The sequence below is a fragment of the Elaeis guineensis genome, chromosome 4, assembly GCF_000442705.2.
Source record: "Elaeis guineensis isolate ETL-2024a chromosome 4, EG11, whole genome shotgun sequence".
Classification (NCBI taxonomy): Eukaryota; Viridiplantae; Streptophyta; class Magnoliopsida; order Arecales; family Arecaceae; genus Elaeis; species Elaeis guineensis.
This window is the reverse complement of record NC_025996.2, coordinates 134,626,913-134,646,506: the sequence shown is the minus strand read 5'-3', so window position 1 is coordinate 134,646,506 and position 19,594 is coordinate 134,626,913. Positions and strand designations below refer to the sequence as shown.

The 19,594-nt window shown below is 36.2% G+C and overlaps 1 protein-coding gene across 1 annotated transcript; it reads right to left on the bottom strand.

Moving 5' to 3' along the window:
• Positions 1-3,073: 3,073 nt before the first annotated feature.
• Positions 3,074-18,970, bottom strand: LOC105042619 (high mobility group B protein 9-like). The gene is made up of 6 exons (XM_029264293.2): positions 18,843-18,970; positions 18,585-18,663; positions 18,289-18,451; positions 18,069-18,179; positions 3,336-3,706; positions 3,074-3,217 (listed from the first exon to the last, which is right to left on the bottom strand). The coding sequence occupies exons 1-6, from the start codon at positions 18,968-18,970 to the stop codon at positions 3,074-3,076; spliced, it is 996 nt and encodes a 331-aa protein (XP_029120126.2).
• Between the last annotated feature and the right edge of the window lie 624 nt (positions 18,971-19,594).

Here is a 19,594-nt window from a genome sequence, read left to right as displayed (position 1 = left end):
AAATAATTAATGATTAATTCAATAACAATTGCTAATTATTCTTCCTCTAACTCACTAACCTTTAGCAAATCTTCTCTTGTAACTTTTACAACTCAGTCCGAGCATCAATCAAATTGATAATTGGGTCCATCTGTAAATCAAATTCATAATTTAATTATTTGATCAAGTTAAAACTCTTTTTTTGTGTAACCCCGTAGGTTCTATTCTGTCTGATGATGAGACATATTATGATCTCCATTATAAATATCAATGAAACTCTTTTCAATAGATTAAAATAATTTCAACTCATCCAATGAAAATTTCTGACCATCAATTAATTTTCATAAATCTCATAATCCATCAGCGATGTCTAGCAGCAAGAAGTGGCAACCTAGCATAATAGAAGAATCTGAACCTCTAGATGTGGTTAATATGTGATCCAGTTCTTCTATTGTAAGTTCTGATAAGATGGAGGTTAAGAAAAACTCGTCAAACTCCATTATTTGTCATATATAAGATTTATTCAACTCGAGTTCAAATCATGAGATCTTATTAAAATCTTTTTTCATTAATCACATCGCTGTGGCCACAGTCTTAAGAACTTAGCTTCATAAATCATATAAAACTATCCCTTAACTGCTAAAGTTAATAGATCCCATTTAGGTACGCACCCTACTCCTACAATGAACTTACTGTAGGCAACATACACCGCAAAGATCCATATGACTAAGGGACCAAGTAAATGTACAGTCAAACTATAGCAATCTCACTATGAATAGTCGAGACACCGTAGGTCAAAGAACCACTCATACTATTACAGCATCGAGAAAGTCACTGATAAGTAGATATCCAAATGACTTCTCGTACTGATCATGCTCAGGATCGATGTTCTCTAACAACCACCTGCACTCTCGCTCTAGTGTCGCTACACTGTAGACTCAAGACTCATCTACCTAAAGAGGAGCGATCCATGCACCAATCTTATCGAATCAATTACCATCTCCATGATAATCCATTGATCAGAAGTAATTTAGAAATTAACTATCAATGACACATACCTCAAATTTTTAACTCTTGAGAATATGTATCATCATCTTATTAATTTTTTGAATAATTTAAGGACACATAACATAAGAATGGATATAAAATATTCAATTTTTTTAATGAATAAATAAGTCAAGTATAAATTTATATCCTAGAAAGAATACAATGTGTCAGCCAGATTGATTTCTAAAGCATACATATAATAATTTCAATGAGAAAACTTCTCATGTAAGTCCCCATTCTTATTAAAAATTATCAACTTTGATAATTCATAATTGGTCCCATAATTGCAAGGTAAGGGCCAACAAAATAGCTTGAGAAAAAAATATTCATAAATAAGATAAGTTGCTAGTTGTCCCTTCATTTTCTTTTTTACAATCCCCAGGGAGAGAACCCCAAAGGCCACAAGAAATTGTAGTCTCGGGTCTTCCATCTAGCCCTCACCTTCGAGCTTCAATCCTCCACTAGAATCATGGTCCATGCTAATATGTAGAAGGCCATTATACTATTCAAAGCATGATTTTTCAATATTACAAGTACAAAGGTACCTCTTTCTTCTTTAGTATTTTTTTTAAAATATATATTTTATATTTTTGGTAAGATTTTAATATATTTTTCTTATCTTTTTTTTCTTTGTAGTCCAAATTAAATTTGTGCCTTTTGCTTTGATCTTCCCTTTCCAATCATTAATATGTTTTGATTATTTAATTTACAAAATATTATATATAATTTTTTTTATGTCCTCCGGCACCCTCAACATTAAAATCCTAGTTCCGTCCCCCATAGATAGGAGTCCCACATGATCATACTCATGATAGAAGAATTCGAGTTACCTTGAATATAATCTCATTTAAACCCATACTCTAGAAAAATATCATCAGATACACCGACTCATACATGCCTTCATTTACTCTTAATTTTTATAATTTATCTTTAATTTTATTATATTTTTAAATTATTTATTTTGTATAATATTGATCATTTTTAAAAAATCATATTTCGATCTATCTCAACTACCATCGATTAACTATCATTGTGATTAATGAGCATAGATCCCCGTGGATGGCCACCATCACATGATGGATAGGCATCGTATGACCGCCATCACATGATGGATAGACATTGTATGCCAGACACTTAGTTGCACTTAGTTGTTTGACGACCGTTCACTCTTTCACATCAAAATTTAATCTACAAACAGTGACGAAGCGCAAGAAGAACGGTGGCCCTCAAAAAATTATAAAATATTTATTATCTATATATTTATATATATAATGATCCTTCCAATATTTTAATTTTACACACATTATGAATCCATCTATTTAAAAATATATATATAAATAATTTATATATTAATTTTTATTAAAAATAATAATTTTTTTAAAAAAAATAATTATTTATTTATTTTTTAATCTTTTATTTATTCTTCAATCTTTAACGTGGAAAAGATTATTAAGATTTTTACATAATCAAAATTATTTTGTAAATGACATAAGATAATATTTTTTATTTATTTTTATTTATATATAAAATTAAATATTTATTAATATTTTTAAATTAATATATATATATATTATTTATTATAAAATATTTTATTTAATAAATTATTATTTTACAACCGCCGCTGTCCACAAACAGACCTGGTTATGCATGGGTATATATTCCGCAGCTGCTGACAAACTGTCACATTATTTGACATCTAGACCGAAAAATTCATTGCTGCACTGAAAGGGGCTTAAATATTAGAAACCATCATGTAAGGCTTAGCGCCAATAACTAGATGCCATTGTCAATAATATCAGCAGGAGCTAGATATTTACCCATGCCAGTAAGGGACAATATACCCTTTTAACAAAGACTACCATCTCAAATATTCTTGCTGTAAGATGGAACTACAAACATTCTTTTGATTTTCTGACATGCAAATTTATGAGCTATTCTTTTGTTTTTTTTGCCCCTGTATGTGTATCTCTTTGAAACTTAACCAACTGTGTTAACCTTTTGCTTAGAACTTGACAGCATTAGCCACTAAAGGAAGCCATATCAACCTTCAAATTAAATTCCCTTGGGATGCTTCATCCCTTGTGGATTTTTCTCTCACTACCTCTGTTTGTGCTAGCTTCAACCTCTCCTTGTATTCCTGCTTCTCTCTCCTATATCTTTCCTTATCCCTCCTTCCACACTCATCATAAACCTGCCCAACAGAACAAACAAGAAAGCTAGTAAATATTTCTTTACTTGCAGTTACAACAGTTGTATTTAATTGAAAGCATGCATTTACAAAAATCTATTGGAAAGATTATGACACTAACCTTCCTCTCCTCTCCAGTGAGCCGATTCCAGGCCTCTCCAATCATCTTGATGAAATCTCGCTCCCTGTTAGGGTGGAGAACCTTCAGCTTAGCATGCTTCTCGGCAAAGAAGAAGTTGTAGGCACTTCTGTTAGGCTTTGGATGCGCTGGGTCGCGGTTTCTGTGCCCCCGCCGCCTGCGGCTTGATTGGTTTGGTGGGACACAAGGGACGATAGCATTGCTTTGGACTGCCATGGAGGAAGAGGCTGAAGAGTGATGAGGGGCATGATAAAGTATTCCATGAAGGGGCTTTGAGCCAATGTTCACTGTAACGAAGTAACCATGCTCAAATCTCCCACTGATCCTTCCTGTAACTGGAATATTATATGGCCCTGGAAGAAATTAACATTTCACTTTGTTGAATGAGAGAAATGCTAACCATGTATTATGTTGCATCTACTTCACAAAAAGACACAGCCTTCTGTTAATGTATACGTGACGGATTAGTTTAAAACAATTTCTCGATCCAACTTGGAGTGGGTATGCAAATTAGTGAAAGAATGTTATTGCTGCAAGACTCCAGAGGTGAGGTCGGTATTGAATCAAGCTGGAGAACTGAGAGCTGCGCTGACGTAAACCGCGAGCGGAACTTACAAAAAATGTTTCAAAACTGTGAGATACCTTCTGATTCAAGATCCTCCGATGCTTAAGTCAGTTGGGGCCTTGAGAATAGACAGTGAAAATGGAGAAGTAGAAAGCAAGAAGTAAGAGTTTGTGAGTGGAGAGAAGTAGAATGAACTCTAAGTGGAGAGAATTTTGATTTCTCAAGGAGAATCTTGACAAAGTTTTGTCTCTGTAAGTTCAGACATTTTGAACTTACCTTCCAGAGAGCACCTTGTCCCTCTTTTATAATGGAAGCTTAATAAGGCTTTAAAGAAAGTTTATTAGGCTGTTAAAGATCTATTAGGCCGTTAGAAATCTATTAGGTCATTGAAAATCTGTTAGGCCATTTGGTTGTTGTAACCGAATGGCCAGCTGTATAGAGATCGTGAGGCGGCTGCCTACATGGCAAATGAGTTAGAATACAACTGAAAGACAGTACTATGACTGAGCTGGATGATAGCTGTCAGATAATCGTATATAGATGAGATGGTACATCGATAACAAACCGATGTGGGATGATATCGGTAGCCATCTGAACTGGGCATCATGTCTTTGGTATCAATAATCAGATCAGTCTACAACCGAAGTAAGGTCTGACTCAGTTGAGGGAGATCGACAACTAACCGAGGTGAGCATTTCACTTAGTAGCAGTTTTGGACTAAGCCGATTAGCAGATAATACTAGAGAATCAGATTGATATTGAACCGATGTGAGCTGAAAGGACTTTTGTCTCAGATAATAACCTGCTGTCACATGTCCAGATGATGCTGAAGTTGGATAATATACACCAACATATGCCCTCCACTTTTCAGATCGAAGTAGAATGACTCAAAAAGTATTCCAAAAATTTTACCCAATCTATCTCGTCATAATAAATGTTCTATTCTGATTATAACTGAAATATTAATTTTTTAATCATTCGAAGTGATGCACTATCCTTCGAAAATCGTCTCGCTATATGGAGTAATGATATGCACTTGAAAAGCTGCAATGTCATAAATATCAGAGTGGCTGATCGCGGGATGTTCATGCCAGGTGTCGAAATGCCATTGGGGAGGACAACTTCCACACGGATCCATCTTACGTGGCTGCATCAGGGAGAGATGTGTTGAAATGGCATTCTACAAACTCGTTAAATGGCTCATAGGTGACAACAATCTGATGGTATAATAGGTTAATCTGGGCCGTTGAACATCTTTATAAATAGACCTACCCTACAGATGAAAACCATTGTTGTTATTCTCCTCTTGTCAAAACTTCATCAGATTTTTTTCTGAGCCCTTGCATCGCTGGTGACGGAGGTGAAGGTCCTTTGAAGTCATCGGAGCCAGAGAAAGAAGAGAAGTAGAAGTCCTTCAGAAGCTCTCTCAAGCCCTCTTTCATCTGCAAGGTATTCACCTCTATTTCCATCTCATAGAGTCTAGTTTTAGGGTTTTGGAGTCTTTTCTTTCTTTTTTAGGTAGTTTCTCCTTTTCTGTTCCTGTTCCCCTTGCGACTTCTTTTCTTTCCTCATTCATTTTTGTGCTTCCTTTTTTATTAAAATATCCTCCAATAGCAGCACCAAGTCATGTCAGAGTAATCGGATACCACAGTCAATCCAGCCACTGCTCGATCTTGAAGCAAAAAATCTACTTCGGGCAGAGGTCAAGGTCAGCACCTTAGGTCGGGATAATCCTGATCTCCTATAAGGAGACTCATGGATTATCTTGGGCCGACTACAGAGCAATCCACTCTGACCAACGTTGACCTTCAGGAATTTAAGGAGAAATACTACATTCCTGAAGAGTTCCAATTAATAAAATCAGGCCGGAATGGTAGGGTAACCGAACCTCCAGATGGCTGTATCGTATTTTATGATGAGGCACTTTACTCTACTCTTTGATTTTTTTTATATCCTTTTTTTTAGTAATATTTTTTATTTTTATAAAATTTATCCAACTCAGATTACTCCCAATGCCATTAAAGCCATCATAGTTTTCATTATCTACTACAAATTCTCAGCTATAGAACTTAAGATTTCTCTCTTTAGGATGCTCTTTATCCTAAAGAAACATCCATATGAGAAAAGCTAGCGATATTTTTCATCTCGATCAAAATGTAAATTTGATCATGTCCTTCTTTCTTCTATTCACAACTAGAAAAACTATTTCTTCTTTGCTTGTTCGGATGTTCCATGGAATTTCAATTGCAAATGGCGTACCCCTGAAACCAAATAGAACTCACATAATGAAGTACACCCAGGGGATAAAGAGGCTTTTGCAGGGTTTCTGGATACGAAAGTACCCAAAATGAGCTTATTGGTGATAGAGCAATCTTTGCTTAAAGCTGGCATCAGTCAGGTCTCTCCTTAGGATAAGTTCGATGTCAATTCCATAATTCTGGCACTTTTTATCAATATAATAGTTCACTGACTTCTTCTATTCTTATGTGATAGAAATAATGAAGTTCAACATGCAGAGATTGATGGAGACCAAGAAAAGAAAGACTCAAACTGATCAGCCTGCTACTGCCCCTGCATCCAAGAAAGCCAAGTCAGCTATCCCTCTGAAGTCAGCAACTCCTCGATCATCATCCGGGGTTATTATTATTGACAGTGATACTATGCTGATCTCCATTGTTCTGTCAAAGCTAGCTCGTTCTACTATCAAGGTGGTTCGACCATGACTTTCCAAAGGATCAGAATTAAAGGGTTCTCCAGCACCTCCTCAGTCATCGAGCAAGTCAATTTGGCCAACTAATCAGCACCCGAAACCTTCTAACAATCTGCCATCCACCTCGATGAAAACCATTAACTTGGCGAAGGCATCACTGATGGAGATGCCATAGCTGGCCCAATCTCTTCAGCAAAATGATGCCCCTGAGAGATCTTGACACTCGGAGGAGGGATCTCTCTATAGATGAACTGGTGAACTACGGTTACACTAGCATCATGGATGTAAGTTTTTACTCCTTTCTTTCTCTCTTTTTTTCTTTTTTCTTTTATTTTTTTTATGTCGGCTTTTATCTTACCTGATCACTTCCTTTTGTTCCCTCTATTTTTTTTTCATGTCAGATTTATCTGATCTGAATATTTCTTTTTATTTTCTCTTTTTGCAGTTCACCATGTACTTCAGACTAATACATGAACACATGGGATGGTTCTATGAAAATAAGAAGACCATAGAGGAAGATCTGAAGGTCAAAAAAGAAGCCAAGAAGGTAATCGAGGAAGCCAAGAGAGCAGCAGAAAAGAAGGCTGTCAAAGAGAAGGAAGCAGTAGAGGGGCTGAAGAAACAGCTCCAAAAAAATTAGAATCGATAAAGAAAAAAATAAGTAATTACTGGATAATCAGCGTCAACTGAATGATAAGGATGATCGGCTAGTTGAGGAGGACCAGCTTGGAAGAATGCTGAGAGAAACTCTAAGCTGAAACGTAAACTGAAGGAGGCTGAGGCTACCATCGCCAAGCAAGAGGGCAATTTGATTTCGTATCGACGTCAACTAGATAAGGATCAGGAACGAATGTCCCAAATTATCGAGGACTATAAGAACTCCAAAGCTTTCCAAGTTGAAGTGACTGAAGCCTCAGAGGGAGCCTGACTATGGCTTCAAAAGCTATCAGAGCCTGATCATCAAGTTATTTCCTAACCTTGATCTCAGCAAGGTCACAATAAATGCAGCAATCGAGGTGATCTCTGATGACACTGCCACTCAACTTCCTACAACCCCTTCTTTTGAGGCACCTCCAGTCGAAATCCTAGCCAGTCCGACCGAGGTTATCATCGTGGAAGCTCTTCCAAAAGAAAAAGCCATAGCTCGACTCCTCCCAAGAAAGAACTTAGCTCGGCTCCTCCTAAAGAAGAACCCAGCTTGGTCCCTCCTCCAATAGGATCTCAGCCTAAGGCCTGACTTGCATTTTTCTTTTCCTTTTTAACTTTTGTATCAGTCCGACGTGGGCTTTTGTAGTTTTTATAAAATTAATGAAATGAAACTTTTTGAAATTCATGCTTGTTTCTTTTTTTGATCTCAGATAATACGATTTGAGTTTTATTTATTTTGAAATGCGCACAAGTTATTGAACTTCCGACATCCATCAGATGATAGCAAATATATACAATTTAAGATCGATCTATTAAAATAGGTCAAATGACTATTCTCAACTTGGAAAAATAAATTAATATGATTTACTTTAAGAAGTAATCTTCATTATTGAATTGAACTTAAATCAGATCATATAATCAGAGATAAATTGATCTCTAATAATTCAATGTAAAGGTTTCAAGAATATCTTTAACCGAAGTTGGGCTGGCAGATCGGATTTCATCATCCATAGATTTGTAATCCATATTGCCTCTGCTTGATGGAATCCAATCCGAAGATCCAATATTTTGTGATATCTGGTGAGGTTCAATCTGGAGATCGAATGTCTGACAATAGATTGTCCTATTTTGCTTGGAATCTTTATGGCTTTGTCGTGGCTTTTCTAACATCACTTTGAAATTTTTATGGCCTTAACATGATTTTTTTGACCTTATCTCAAAATTCGTATAGCCTTATCATGGCTTTTTTGACTTCGTCTCAAAATTTTTATGGCCTTTCATGACTTTTTTGACCTCATCTCGGAATTTTTAAAGCCTTTCATGGTTTTTCTGACTTTGCTTCAGAAATCTTATGGCCTCATCGAGATTTTTTTGATCTTATCTCAAAATTTTTATGGCCTTTCATGGCTTTTCCGACCTCATCTCAAAATTTTTACGGCCTTATCGTGGTTTTTTCGACCTCACTTTGAAAATCTTATGGCCTCATCAAGATTTTTTTGATCCCATTTCAGAAATCTTATGCCCTCATCGGAGCTTTTTCGACCTTCAAAAATCTTATGACCTCTTCGAGGCTTTTTTGATCTCGTTTTGGAAATCTTATGACCTCATCGGGATTTTTTCGACCTCAATTGGTCAAGTTTCACCAATCTGGTTTGGATGAAGAAAGATTCTTCAACAGAAATTTTGATCAGAACATTATCTTTATTAGGATAAAAGTTAAATTCTTTATTAAAAAATTTTATTAATAATAATTTTGAGATTTTCAGCATTCCATATTCTCAAGATGGTCGTACCATCAAGATTTTCGATTCGATAGACTCCAAGATGAATTACTTTGGTAATCCGATATGGTCCTTCCCAATTCGAAGTAAGTTTTTTTTGTTCTATTAACTTTGAAACTTCAACTCGTCAGAGAATCAGATCACCTTTATGAAAAATTTTAGGCTTCACTCAAGACTTGTAATATTTGACCACTCTTTGTTTATAAGCAGCCATGCGGATCTGAGCTCTTTTTCAGATTTCATCAAGTAAATCAAGATCATTCCTCAATTGATCCAAATTGCTTTCAGCCTGAAAATTTTTTGTTCGAATCATAGAAAGACCGATCTTAATAGTTATTACTACCTCTATCCCAAAGGTGAGCTTGAAAGGTATTTCTTCAATTGATATTCAAGGTGTAGTTCTGTATGCCCAGAGAATATTGTGAAGCTCTTCTGCCCAGAGTCCTTTAGCTTCAATGAGCCTTATTTTTAGACTTTGAAAAAATAATTTTGTTAGTTACTTTGACTTCTTCATTTGACTATGGATGTCCAATCGAATTAAATCTATGATCAATATGAAGCTCAGAATAAAATTTTTTGAACTTTTGATTGTCAAATTACCGTCCATTGTCAGTAATTATGACTTGAGGCAAACCAAAATAATAGATAATTGATTTTCATACAAAATCTCTCATCTTTTTCTCAGTGATTTGTGTTAGGGGTTCAGTTTCTACCCACTAAGTGAAATAATCAATAGCTACCATCAAAAAAAAATTTTATCCTGCGGCCATTAGGAAAGATCCCAAAATATCTATATCCCACACAGCAAACGACCAGGGTACTGTAATAAAAATGAGCTTGAATGCATGCTAATGTGGAATATTGGCATACCTTTGACATTGATCATATTTATTGATAAGATCGACAGAATCTTTTAGAATGGAAGGCCAACAATAATCTTGTCTGATTATTTTGTAAGCTATAGATCTATCCCCCAAATGATTGCCACAGATTTCTTCATGAACTTCTCAAAGAACATAATCAGTTTCTAAAGGTCTTAGACATCGTAGCAGTGAGAGGAACATGACCTCCTTTATAATTGATTGTCTAGAATAACATACCACAGGGTTTGTCTTTTAATTTTTCTTGCTTCAATTGTGTCAATTGGCAGAGCTCCTTTGGTAAAGTACTCTATCAATGGATCAATCCAACTTAGCTCATGATTAATTTAGATAATAAAGAAGGTCTCAATACTGGGCTTTTCAAGAATATCAATAGAAATATTTGAATTGAGTTTGGAGAAATCTGATGTGACTAGATGAGATAGAGCATCAGCTCGGGCATTTTCTGATCTGGATATCTGTAAGACTTCTAGATCTTCGAAACTTTTCGATAATTCTTTCACATTATGTAAATATTGAGATAAAATAAAATCTTTAGCTTTAAATTAATCTCACACCTAACCGATGACAAGTTGAGAATCAATGAAGACCTTGAGCTTTTTAACATTGAGCTCTTTAGCCATCCCAAGCCTTGCAATTAATACTTTATATTCTGCTCTATTGTTTGAGGTATCAAAATTGAATCTTAGAGTGCGTTCAGTAATAACGCCTTCTAGGCTTGCTAGAATCAAATTAGCTCCACTTTCTTTTGAATTAGAAGCTCCATCAATATGTAATATCCAAAAAAAATTCGAACTAACATGTTCAAAGCTTTCTAAGATAAGTTTCTCATCAGGATTAGAGTATTTAACTATAAAATCAGCTAGCACTTGAGCTTTTAATGAAGATTGAGGGTGGTAATGAATATCAAACTTACTCAATTCGATAGCTCATTTAGCAATCCGATCTGAAGTATCAAGCCACTACAAATAGACTTCAAAGTCTAATCAGTCAAAACTATTATAAAATGAGCTTGGAAATAAGGTCGGAGCCATCTTGCCGATGTAATAAGAGCATAGATCATCTTTTTAATTTTAGAATATCGAGTTTCAGCATTTCTAAACAGTTCACTTGTATAATAAATTGATCTCTATATTTTTGCATCACTTCAGAGCAAAACCGAACTAATGGCGTTAGTTGAAAAAGATAAATACATGAATAACTCCTCACCTTCCATCGACTTGGATAATAATGGAGTAGATCCGATGTACTTCTTGAGGTCATCGAAGACAGCTCGACATTCATCCGATCAAGTGAAATCTTTAATATACCTGAGAATCTTAAAGAAAGGGAGATATTTTTTAGCTAATCTGGAGATAAATCGATTAAGAGAAGCTACTTTCTCAGTGAGCTGTTGAACTTCTTTGACAGAACTCGAATGCTTCATCTCGAGAAGAGCTCGAATTTTCTCAATATTGGCCTCGATTCCTCTTCAAATTATAAGAAAAATAAAAAAATTTCTCAAAGTCACTTCGAAAATACATTTATTGGGATTGAGCTTCATTTGATATTTGCAAAGTTCATCAAAAGCTTCCTCTAAGTCGGTAATATACCAATCTGCTTCAATGCTTTTCATAAGTACGTCATCAACATAGACCTCCATATTGCGATCAATTTATTGCTTGAAGATTTTGTTCACCAGTGTTAGTACATAGCACCTATATTTTTAAGATCAAAAGGTATCATTTTATAACAATACAAATCTCTTTCAATGCTAAAGATCGTATTTTCTTCGTACTCAGGTGCCATTCTAATTTGATTGTATCCAAAAAAAGTATCCATAAAACTCAGCAATTTGTATCCTGAAGTAGCATCAATAAGCTGATCAATCTTTGAAAAAGAAAAATTATCTTTTGGACAAGCTTTATTGAGGTCGGTGTAATCAATACAGATCCTCCACTTCTCATTGACTTTCTTAACCATTACAACGTTTGTGATCCACTTCAGATACAGTGCTTCTCTGATGAATTCGACTTTCAAGAACTTGTCAACTTCTTCATCTATTGCTTTCTGCCTTTCTGAAGCAAAGCTTCTTTTCTTCTGTTGCATCGACTTATATTTTGGATCAATATTAAGCTTATGCACAATGACATCAACTGAGATTCCAGACATGTCAGAGGCTAACCAAGTAAAAATATCGACATTTGTCCGAAGAAAAAATATCAGCTTCTCCCTTAAGTTTGGCTCTAGTGAAAATTCAATCTGAACTATTTTTTCTGGATTATCGCCTAAAAGAATAGTGATGAGCTTCTCGACTGGTTCTCCTCGATTTTTTTCGATGTCAGATTTATTTTTCTAATCAGATACTTCAATTGGCAAGGCTTCCACGGGCTTCTTCATTCTTGTTGCTATCAAGAAGCACTGCTTAGCAAGCATCTGATCTCCTCGCATTTCTCTGACTCCATACTTAGTGGGAAATCAGACTAACAGGTGATAAATGAAAACTATAGCTTTGAAGGCATTGAATCCAGATCGGCCAAGAATTGTATTGTAAGCTGATGGTACTTTGACAACCAAAAAGGTGAGTCTTACGGTTAACTGACGTGGTTTTGAGCCTGTAGTGACTGGCAAGGTAATTTCTCCTTCTACGAATACAGAATTTTCAGAGAAGCCGATCAATGGGGTGCATACCTACTTTAGCTGATCTGCCACATTCATTTTTTGAAAAGTATCATAGAATAATACATTAGCAAAGTTTTCATTATCCACTAATATTTTTTTTACATCATATTTTACTATTATCATAGAAACAATAATAGCATCATTATGAGGAGTTTGAACTTTTTTGATATCATCATCAGAAAAAGAAATAATATTATCTAAGTGCTGATATTTTGGAGAACTCCCAGCTACTTCAGATGCTTCTACAATTCCATGAAGATCGAAAATCATGTTGATAACTTCAGCAATAGATCTGTTGAGGTCATTCTCATTATCTGACTTTTGTCGCTGGTCAGTAGTTTGGTTAGCCCGATGTCGGACAACTTGCCAAGTTGATCTCGACGTATTAGTGCCTCAATTTCATCCTTCAATTATCGACACTCCTCATTGTCAAGATCGTGATTTCGGTGGTAACGATGGTACTTTCTTTTATCTATTTTCTCTGGTAGGGCTTTCAAAGGATTAGGTCGATGAAGATATCCCTGGTTCTCGATTTCCATCAATATCTAAGCTCGAGGGGCGGACAGTGAAGTATAAAAATCAAATCACCAAGGTAGACTTCTAGATCTCAAATTTTTTCGAGGTCGATCAGTGTTGTTCTATTGATTTTTGTGGTCTTCCTCCCGAGGCCATTTTTTTCTACCTTCTTTTTTTTGCCTGACAGAGTATGATTTTTTTTTCTTCAATCTGTGCATATTTTCGTATCCGGACTAGCATTTGCTCATAATTATTCGGATAGTTCTTGTTGAGGGCGAAAATCAAATGGTTGCTCCTGAGTCCTTGCTTCAAAGCCACCATAGCAACGAACTCATTGAAGTTTTTAACTTCTAAAATAACTGCATTGAAATGTGTAGCATAATCCTACAGAGATTCACCTTCCTGCTGCTTCACAGTGAACAGACTGTTAGTATTTTTTAGGTGAACCCTATTGATGCCAAAATAAGTAACGAATAGTTTAGCCAACTGATCAAAAGAGGAAATAAACCCTAATTGAAGGTCAGAAAATTAGATTCTTACAATTTTTGAGGATGATATAGATAGTAATACAGAATAGGATATCAGATGCCCCTTGCAGCCTCATGATGGCTCTAAAACACTCCAAGCGATCCAAAGGATCAGTGGAGCCGTCGAATGACTCCACAGCAGGCATCTTGAACCGAATAGAAATCAGTTCATCAAGGATTTACCGAGAGAAAGACGATTGCGAGCTGAAATCTCTCCTAACCTTGTTGCCAATCTGGATCTCCATCAGCTTCTTCTCAAGGTCATGGATCTTTTGCCTAAGACTTTCTTTAACATCTAATTTTCTGCTTGGAGCAGATGATTCTGCCCCCCATGACTGATTTGTGATGTCCAAAGCATGATTATTAGGAGGATTTTGAGGAGCTGGTTGCTGGGAGTGGTGAGATTAAACCACTTAAGGAGTTAATTCTCGCTGTTGTTGTTCAATGAAGCGTTGGAGCTGTTGTACCATTATAGTAAGGGCTTGAACTTACTAAATTAGGAGGTTGAATTATTGAGGGTCTACAGCAACTGATGGTTGGATGATCTTCTGAGTATCTCTAGGAGAAGATGAGGCAGGTGGAGGATGAATCGGTGCTTTCTTATTCACCATTTTTTACTAAAAAATTTTCAAAAAATTCTTCCTCTAGCATCAATCTGTTGCTGCAACACTCTGAAGGTAAGATCGGTATTGAACCGAGCTAGAGAGGTGAGAGCTGTATCGATGTGAACCACAAGCAAAACCTGCAAAAGAAGTCCCAAAACTATGGGATGCCTTCTGATTTAGGATCCTCTGATATTTAAGTCAGTCTAGGCCTTAAGAACAAGTAGTGAAAATAGAGAAGTAGAAAGCAAGAAGTGAGAGTTTGTAAGTGAAAAAAAGTAGAATGAACTCAAGTGGAGAGAACTTTGGTTTCTCAGAAGAAATCTTGGTAGAGTTTTATCTCTGTGAGTTCAGACTCAGTTTGAACTTACCATCTGGAGAGCACCTTGTCCCCCTTTTATAGTGAAAGCTTGCTTAGGCTTTAAAAGAAATTTGTTAGGCCATTAAAGATCTGTTAGGCTGTTAGACTGTTAGAGATCTGTTTGTTGTAACAGAATGACTAGCTGTACAGAGATCGTAGGGCGGCTATCCACGTGGTAAATGAGCTGGAATATAATTGAAAAGTAGTTATGACTGAGCTAGATGACAATTGTCAGATAACCGTACATACATGAGGTAGTACATCAATAACAAATTGATGTGAGATAGCTGATATCAATAGACATCTAAACTGGGCGCCATGTCTTTGGCGTCAATAACCACGTCAGTCTATAATCGAAGTAAGGTCTAACTCCATTGAGAAAGATCGGCAGATAATCGAAGTGAGTGTTCCGCTTAGATCAGGTAATATACACCAACAGATGCAATGCACTGAATGCAACAACAGCAATGTACTAAGAAAAGGTACTTCTTAATAAACCAAAATACACCCCAAGGGCATAAAAATATCAAAATATAGCAATGCATAATGTACATCCTTGGTAAAAAGTAACTTGCTATAGAAGTGTTCTTAAACAAACTAGTTTACCCGAGGATGAGTCTGTAATCCAGAGACGACTTCTGACCAGAGTCCCTCTCAAGAGGAGAGTTATGGATATCCAGTCAGTCTACCCCTATTGTGCTATAGAGGAGGAGGCAATGGCATATTCACTCTTCTAGTGTCCGTGGGTCAGATAGGTCTGAAGGCCGATTGGACTTTACCATCAGATTGAACAAATCGAGAGCTGGTGGCATTTTATCTCGAGATGTAGTTATCCATGCAGCTTATATTACCCAACACATCTGGTTAGCCAAAAACAGCCTGATTTTTAAGTCAAAACCGGCATCAGCATGGTTTATTTTAGAGAAGGCCCTTACCTTATCAACAGAGCTGATCGATGTGACCTCGAGACCTTCGGCGATCTGGGATCCTCCCTTGCTCCTATAGCGATCTGATGGGTGTTTATTATTTGGGAGCCCCCTCTGTCAGGATACCTTAAGGTCAATTTTGATGGAAGTGTCTGAGGCAGGCTGGAAGGCACGGATTTTGTGATCCATAGGCCTAACTCTGGACTAATCACGACAGGAGGTTGCCAACTATTCGAGCCTACAACTATTGGGATGGAGCTTCGAGCTGCATAGGCTTGAATTATATATGCTCGAAGGATCCTACATGCGGATCATGTTGTTATTGAGGATAATTCGGCCATGGTGGTATCCTGGATTTAGAGATGCATGCGGGAGGCTGTTTCACATCATACCCTTCGGGATATCTCCATTTTGTTATTTGGATATGCAGGTCTCTCTGTCGGGTGCATATTTCGAGAGACTAATAAGGCAACTAATTGGGTTGCAGCCTATGTTGCAGATCATTTGGATGATTTTTTGTGGACTAATCTGGAGATGACTCTTAGATCTTTTAAAATTTTTTTGTTTTCTAATTATTTTAGATGTATTCATAGACTTATTTGAATGATCCATTATTATCAATATATATATATATATATATATATATATATATATAGTTTGGACTAGTCTAGTTTCAGAGACTAGAAAATCTGAGCAAGTTTTGATGCATGTGGTTCATAATTTTTCTTCTAATACAAAATAAGAAAAATGTATAAGACGATTTTCACTGATAAATTTTTATGAAATATCACATGAATTTTTGTCTGGGACAAATATTTTACTTTTATTAAAGATAGTATTATCAGGGTAAGAGCATGATTTGCTAAGCTGTGCTCATACATGGACTAATAAACTTGCTAAAAATCATTACTTGATGGATACCTCTTCACAATTTGCAAAAATATTACCAGTGAAAATAATTCTTACCAACTTCATTGTCTTTTGAATCATCCATAGCACATATATAGTGTGTTTCTGCTCTCTTCAACCAATTAGCATTATTCAAGTGACCATCGTCAAGAAATATTCTTATGAAAGGGCTTATTTTTCCTATAGGATTGCACCAAAAATTCTATAGAATCGTAAATTAGATCAATACAACGGGCAAGCTCACAAGCTACAAGTTGGATTGAGCCTATATTCATAAAATATTTAAAAATATCTTTGGAATATGGGCCAACTCAAATTTCCCAAGAAGAAAAAGCGATCTCCTAATAAGATTCGAGCCAGTCCGCTTCGAAATTATTTCTAAATATTTTACCTAACACAGCCAATAGCTTGTGATCTTATTAGATGTACTGGCACAATCAATAAATTTTATAGGATTTTCAGCCCAATCTCACAGAAAAATCCAAATAAGCTCTAAGACTGTTAATGATCCTGTAGATTGGCTTCAACAATAAACAATCCATGATGTGCTTAAGTAGTAAAGTAAGCAGTAGGCATGTTTGTGGATTGTCTAACATGCATCAGCAAATGAATCGGACTGAAACAAGTCAACCAACTGCTAACAAAACCAAGTGATAGCCCAAGACAAGTGTAGCTTGGTAGATCTTTAAACAACTTAGCCAACCTATGGAGGCGAGGGAAGCAAGAAGGAGAGCAAACCCAACTGTTGCTGCCCTAACTTGCTCAAGAGTGGGGACAAGAGGAAGAAATGGAGTACTTCTAAAAATTAAACTAATTTTTAAAAATTCCAATCAAACAAACTTGAGTGAGCTAATGGGTTGGCCATGACAGAAAGGAAGACAACCTGAGTGCTCATACTCACGTAGTGTAACGGCTGAAAGACCAACTTAGACCGTGATAGAAACCAAAAAAATTGTTCTCGTACCAAAAAAAATGTGACAATTAACCACATTTCATTTTGTTGTTTTTCAATTCATAGTCCATCAGCAGATGGTGATTACCATCTAGATGTTACATGAACTGCAGCGACGGCCTCCTAGTGAAACCTATGAATAGAAGAAAATTATAAGTCAGGATTGGCTGAAATTATAAGGAAATTATAGGCCTGGATTGGCTAACAAAATTGGCTGAAATCATAAGGATATTCTAGGCCTAGATTGGCAAGATCTAAAATTCCTATAATTATGTGAACATTCCTTGTAGAATGCCCCATATTGTAGTATAAATATCCGTATAGAATTATAACATGACAGAGGTTCATTCAACCATTCTCTATTTTATTGCCTTCTCACATTATTCGATTCTTCCTTTTATCCATACCATTCTTTTTCTTTTTGCCAAGTTATCGAAGCCAAATAGAAGTCTACTGAACTCCGGTATCCAATGGACTATCATGGAAAATTACAGAAAACTTAGCCAACGAGGCCTTATGCATCCTATTAAAATGTTTGATACCATTTGCTTGAAGGCAACGGACCTAGCAACATTGAACTACTCTACGTAGATATTTAAAAAGAACAAAATGTATAGAGAATAATTGAACAATACTATAATATGATACATAAAAGAATTAAAATCTAATTGCCAACCTGTAAGTGTACTACTCCTCCTCCTCCTCCTCCTGCATGCTGCCATCTCTGGATCCAAGACAGACTCAGTTTGATCAAGCTTTCTACGAAGAGTCTTGGTTTGTAAACAAGCTGCATGCAATTTAAACAGGTAATATTACATACGATTACTTCTAAATCTATGACGGGGAAAAAAAAAAAAAGTTTAAATGGCTAGATAAACGCCCCACCATAATCCCACCTGATGGAGGTACAAGAGGACCTCGAGCTCCAATGAAATACACTTGCTCGTATTGGTGTAGAAGACTTAAATAATACTTTCTAAGTACAAAAGATGCGCTAGTGGTGGTGCGAGGAAAGTTGAACGCGGCAATCACTTCCCTCCACTTTTTCTCCGCAATTACCTGCTCATTAGTCCATACTAATTAATATTGCAGCAAAAGTTAGATAGAACAAAATCAATAGAAAGAGTAAAATATTTTATGCACAAAATACAGAAGAAAGAACAGAGAGCAGTGAGATACTAAGATGATTAACCTTTTCAATGCCATCCTTTTGAGTGACTAGAATGTAGAGAAGATGTAAGTCCAGATCCTTGCCTCCTATTACAGGTACCCTTAACATTACAAAAAATAGATAAATAAATAAGTAAAGAAAAATGACTAGATAAATGGGAAAAATTGATTGTGTTTGGTTGATTTACTGTTCCTTCAATATAGACTAAGATAACAATATTAAACAAAGAAACAAACTAATTAAGGCAAAGTGATAATAGAAAAGAAATATCATGCATACATGAACTTTGTACCCATGGTAGCATGAAATTGCCGGAGGGTGTCCATAAAAACAGAACGGTCCCTTACAACCTCCTGATGGGAAACCAATGGAGCAGCATAAAACTTATCCTGCTTCTTCTCAACCATGACTCTATTTTCTTCCATTTCTCCACCTTCTCTACCCACTATCTCTCTCTTTATCCAACTCTTCTTTCTCGGTGTCCACCTCTTGTTCTCCCAACATGAGGTTATGTAGCAAAAACGAACAATTGGAAGACAAAGTTTAGAGGCAATTGTGGGATGAATGGATGAAAACGGACAATATATTACTGTGGAAAAATGAGGCCAAATGGGAGTAGAATGAAAGGTGTGATGTACTGATGATGATAACCAAAGCCATCCGGACACCTAAACAAAGCTGGTCATAGAAGAACAAGTGCGAGAATCCACAAGTTGTGGAAGAATGGGCCTCAGTCTAAGACCCACTCCTGATGAGGCTAACAAAAAGCTGGCAGACGCATGGCTCTGTAACACTGTAATGGCTTCTCTTTTTCTCTGGTATAATCTCGGAATCTGCATTGAAAACATTTATAAACATATAAGATCTTTGGGTTGGCAAACCAATAAGCTTGCAAAGATGACCTATCTTAATGATAAGGTCAGGTGGTGATCATTAGTTCCTCCTGCCATGCGGTACTATTTCTTCTACTCGTTTATCTTCCGTATCCATCTACATCTATATTTACTTAATTATGTCATTTATATCTGCCT

Bases quoted from the DNA above. Each gene is read 5' to 3' on its own strand.
- LOC105042619 (XM_029264293.2), bottom strand. From the start codon at position 18,970: ATGGTTGAGAAGAAGCAGGATAAGTTTTATGCTGCTCCATTGGTTTCC. The intron at 18,452-18,584 runs GTTAATCATCTT...ACTAATGAGCAG, and splicing joins AAAAGGATGGCATTGAAAAG to GTAATTGCGGAGAAAAAGTG. The intron at 3,218-3,335 runs GTTAGTGTCATA...TCTGTTGGGCAG, and splicing joins TCACTGGAGAGGAGAGGAAG to GTTTATGATGAGTGTGGAAG.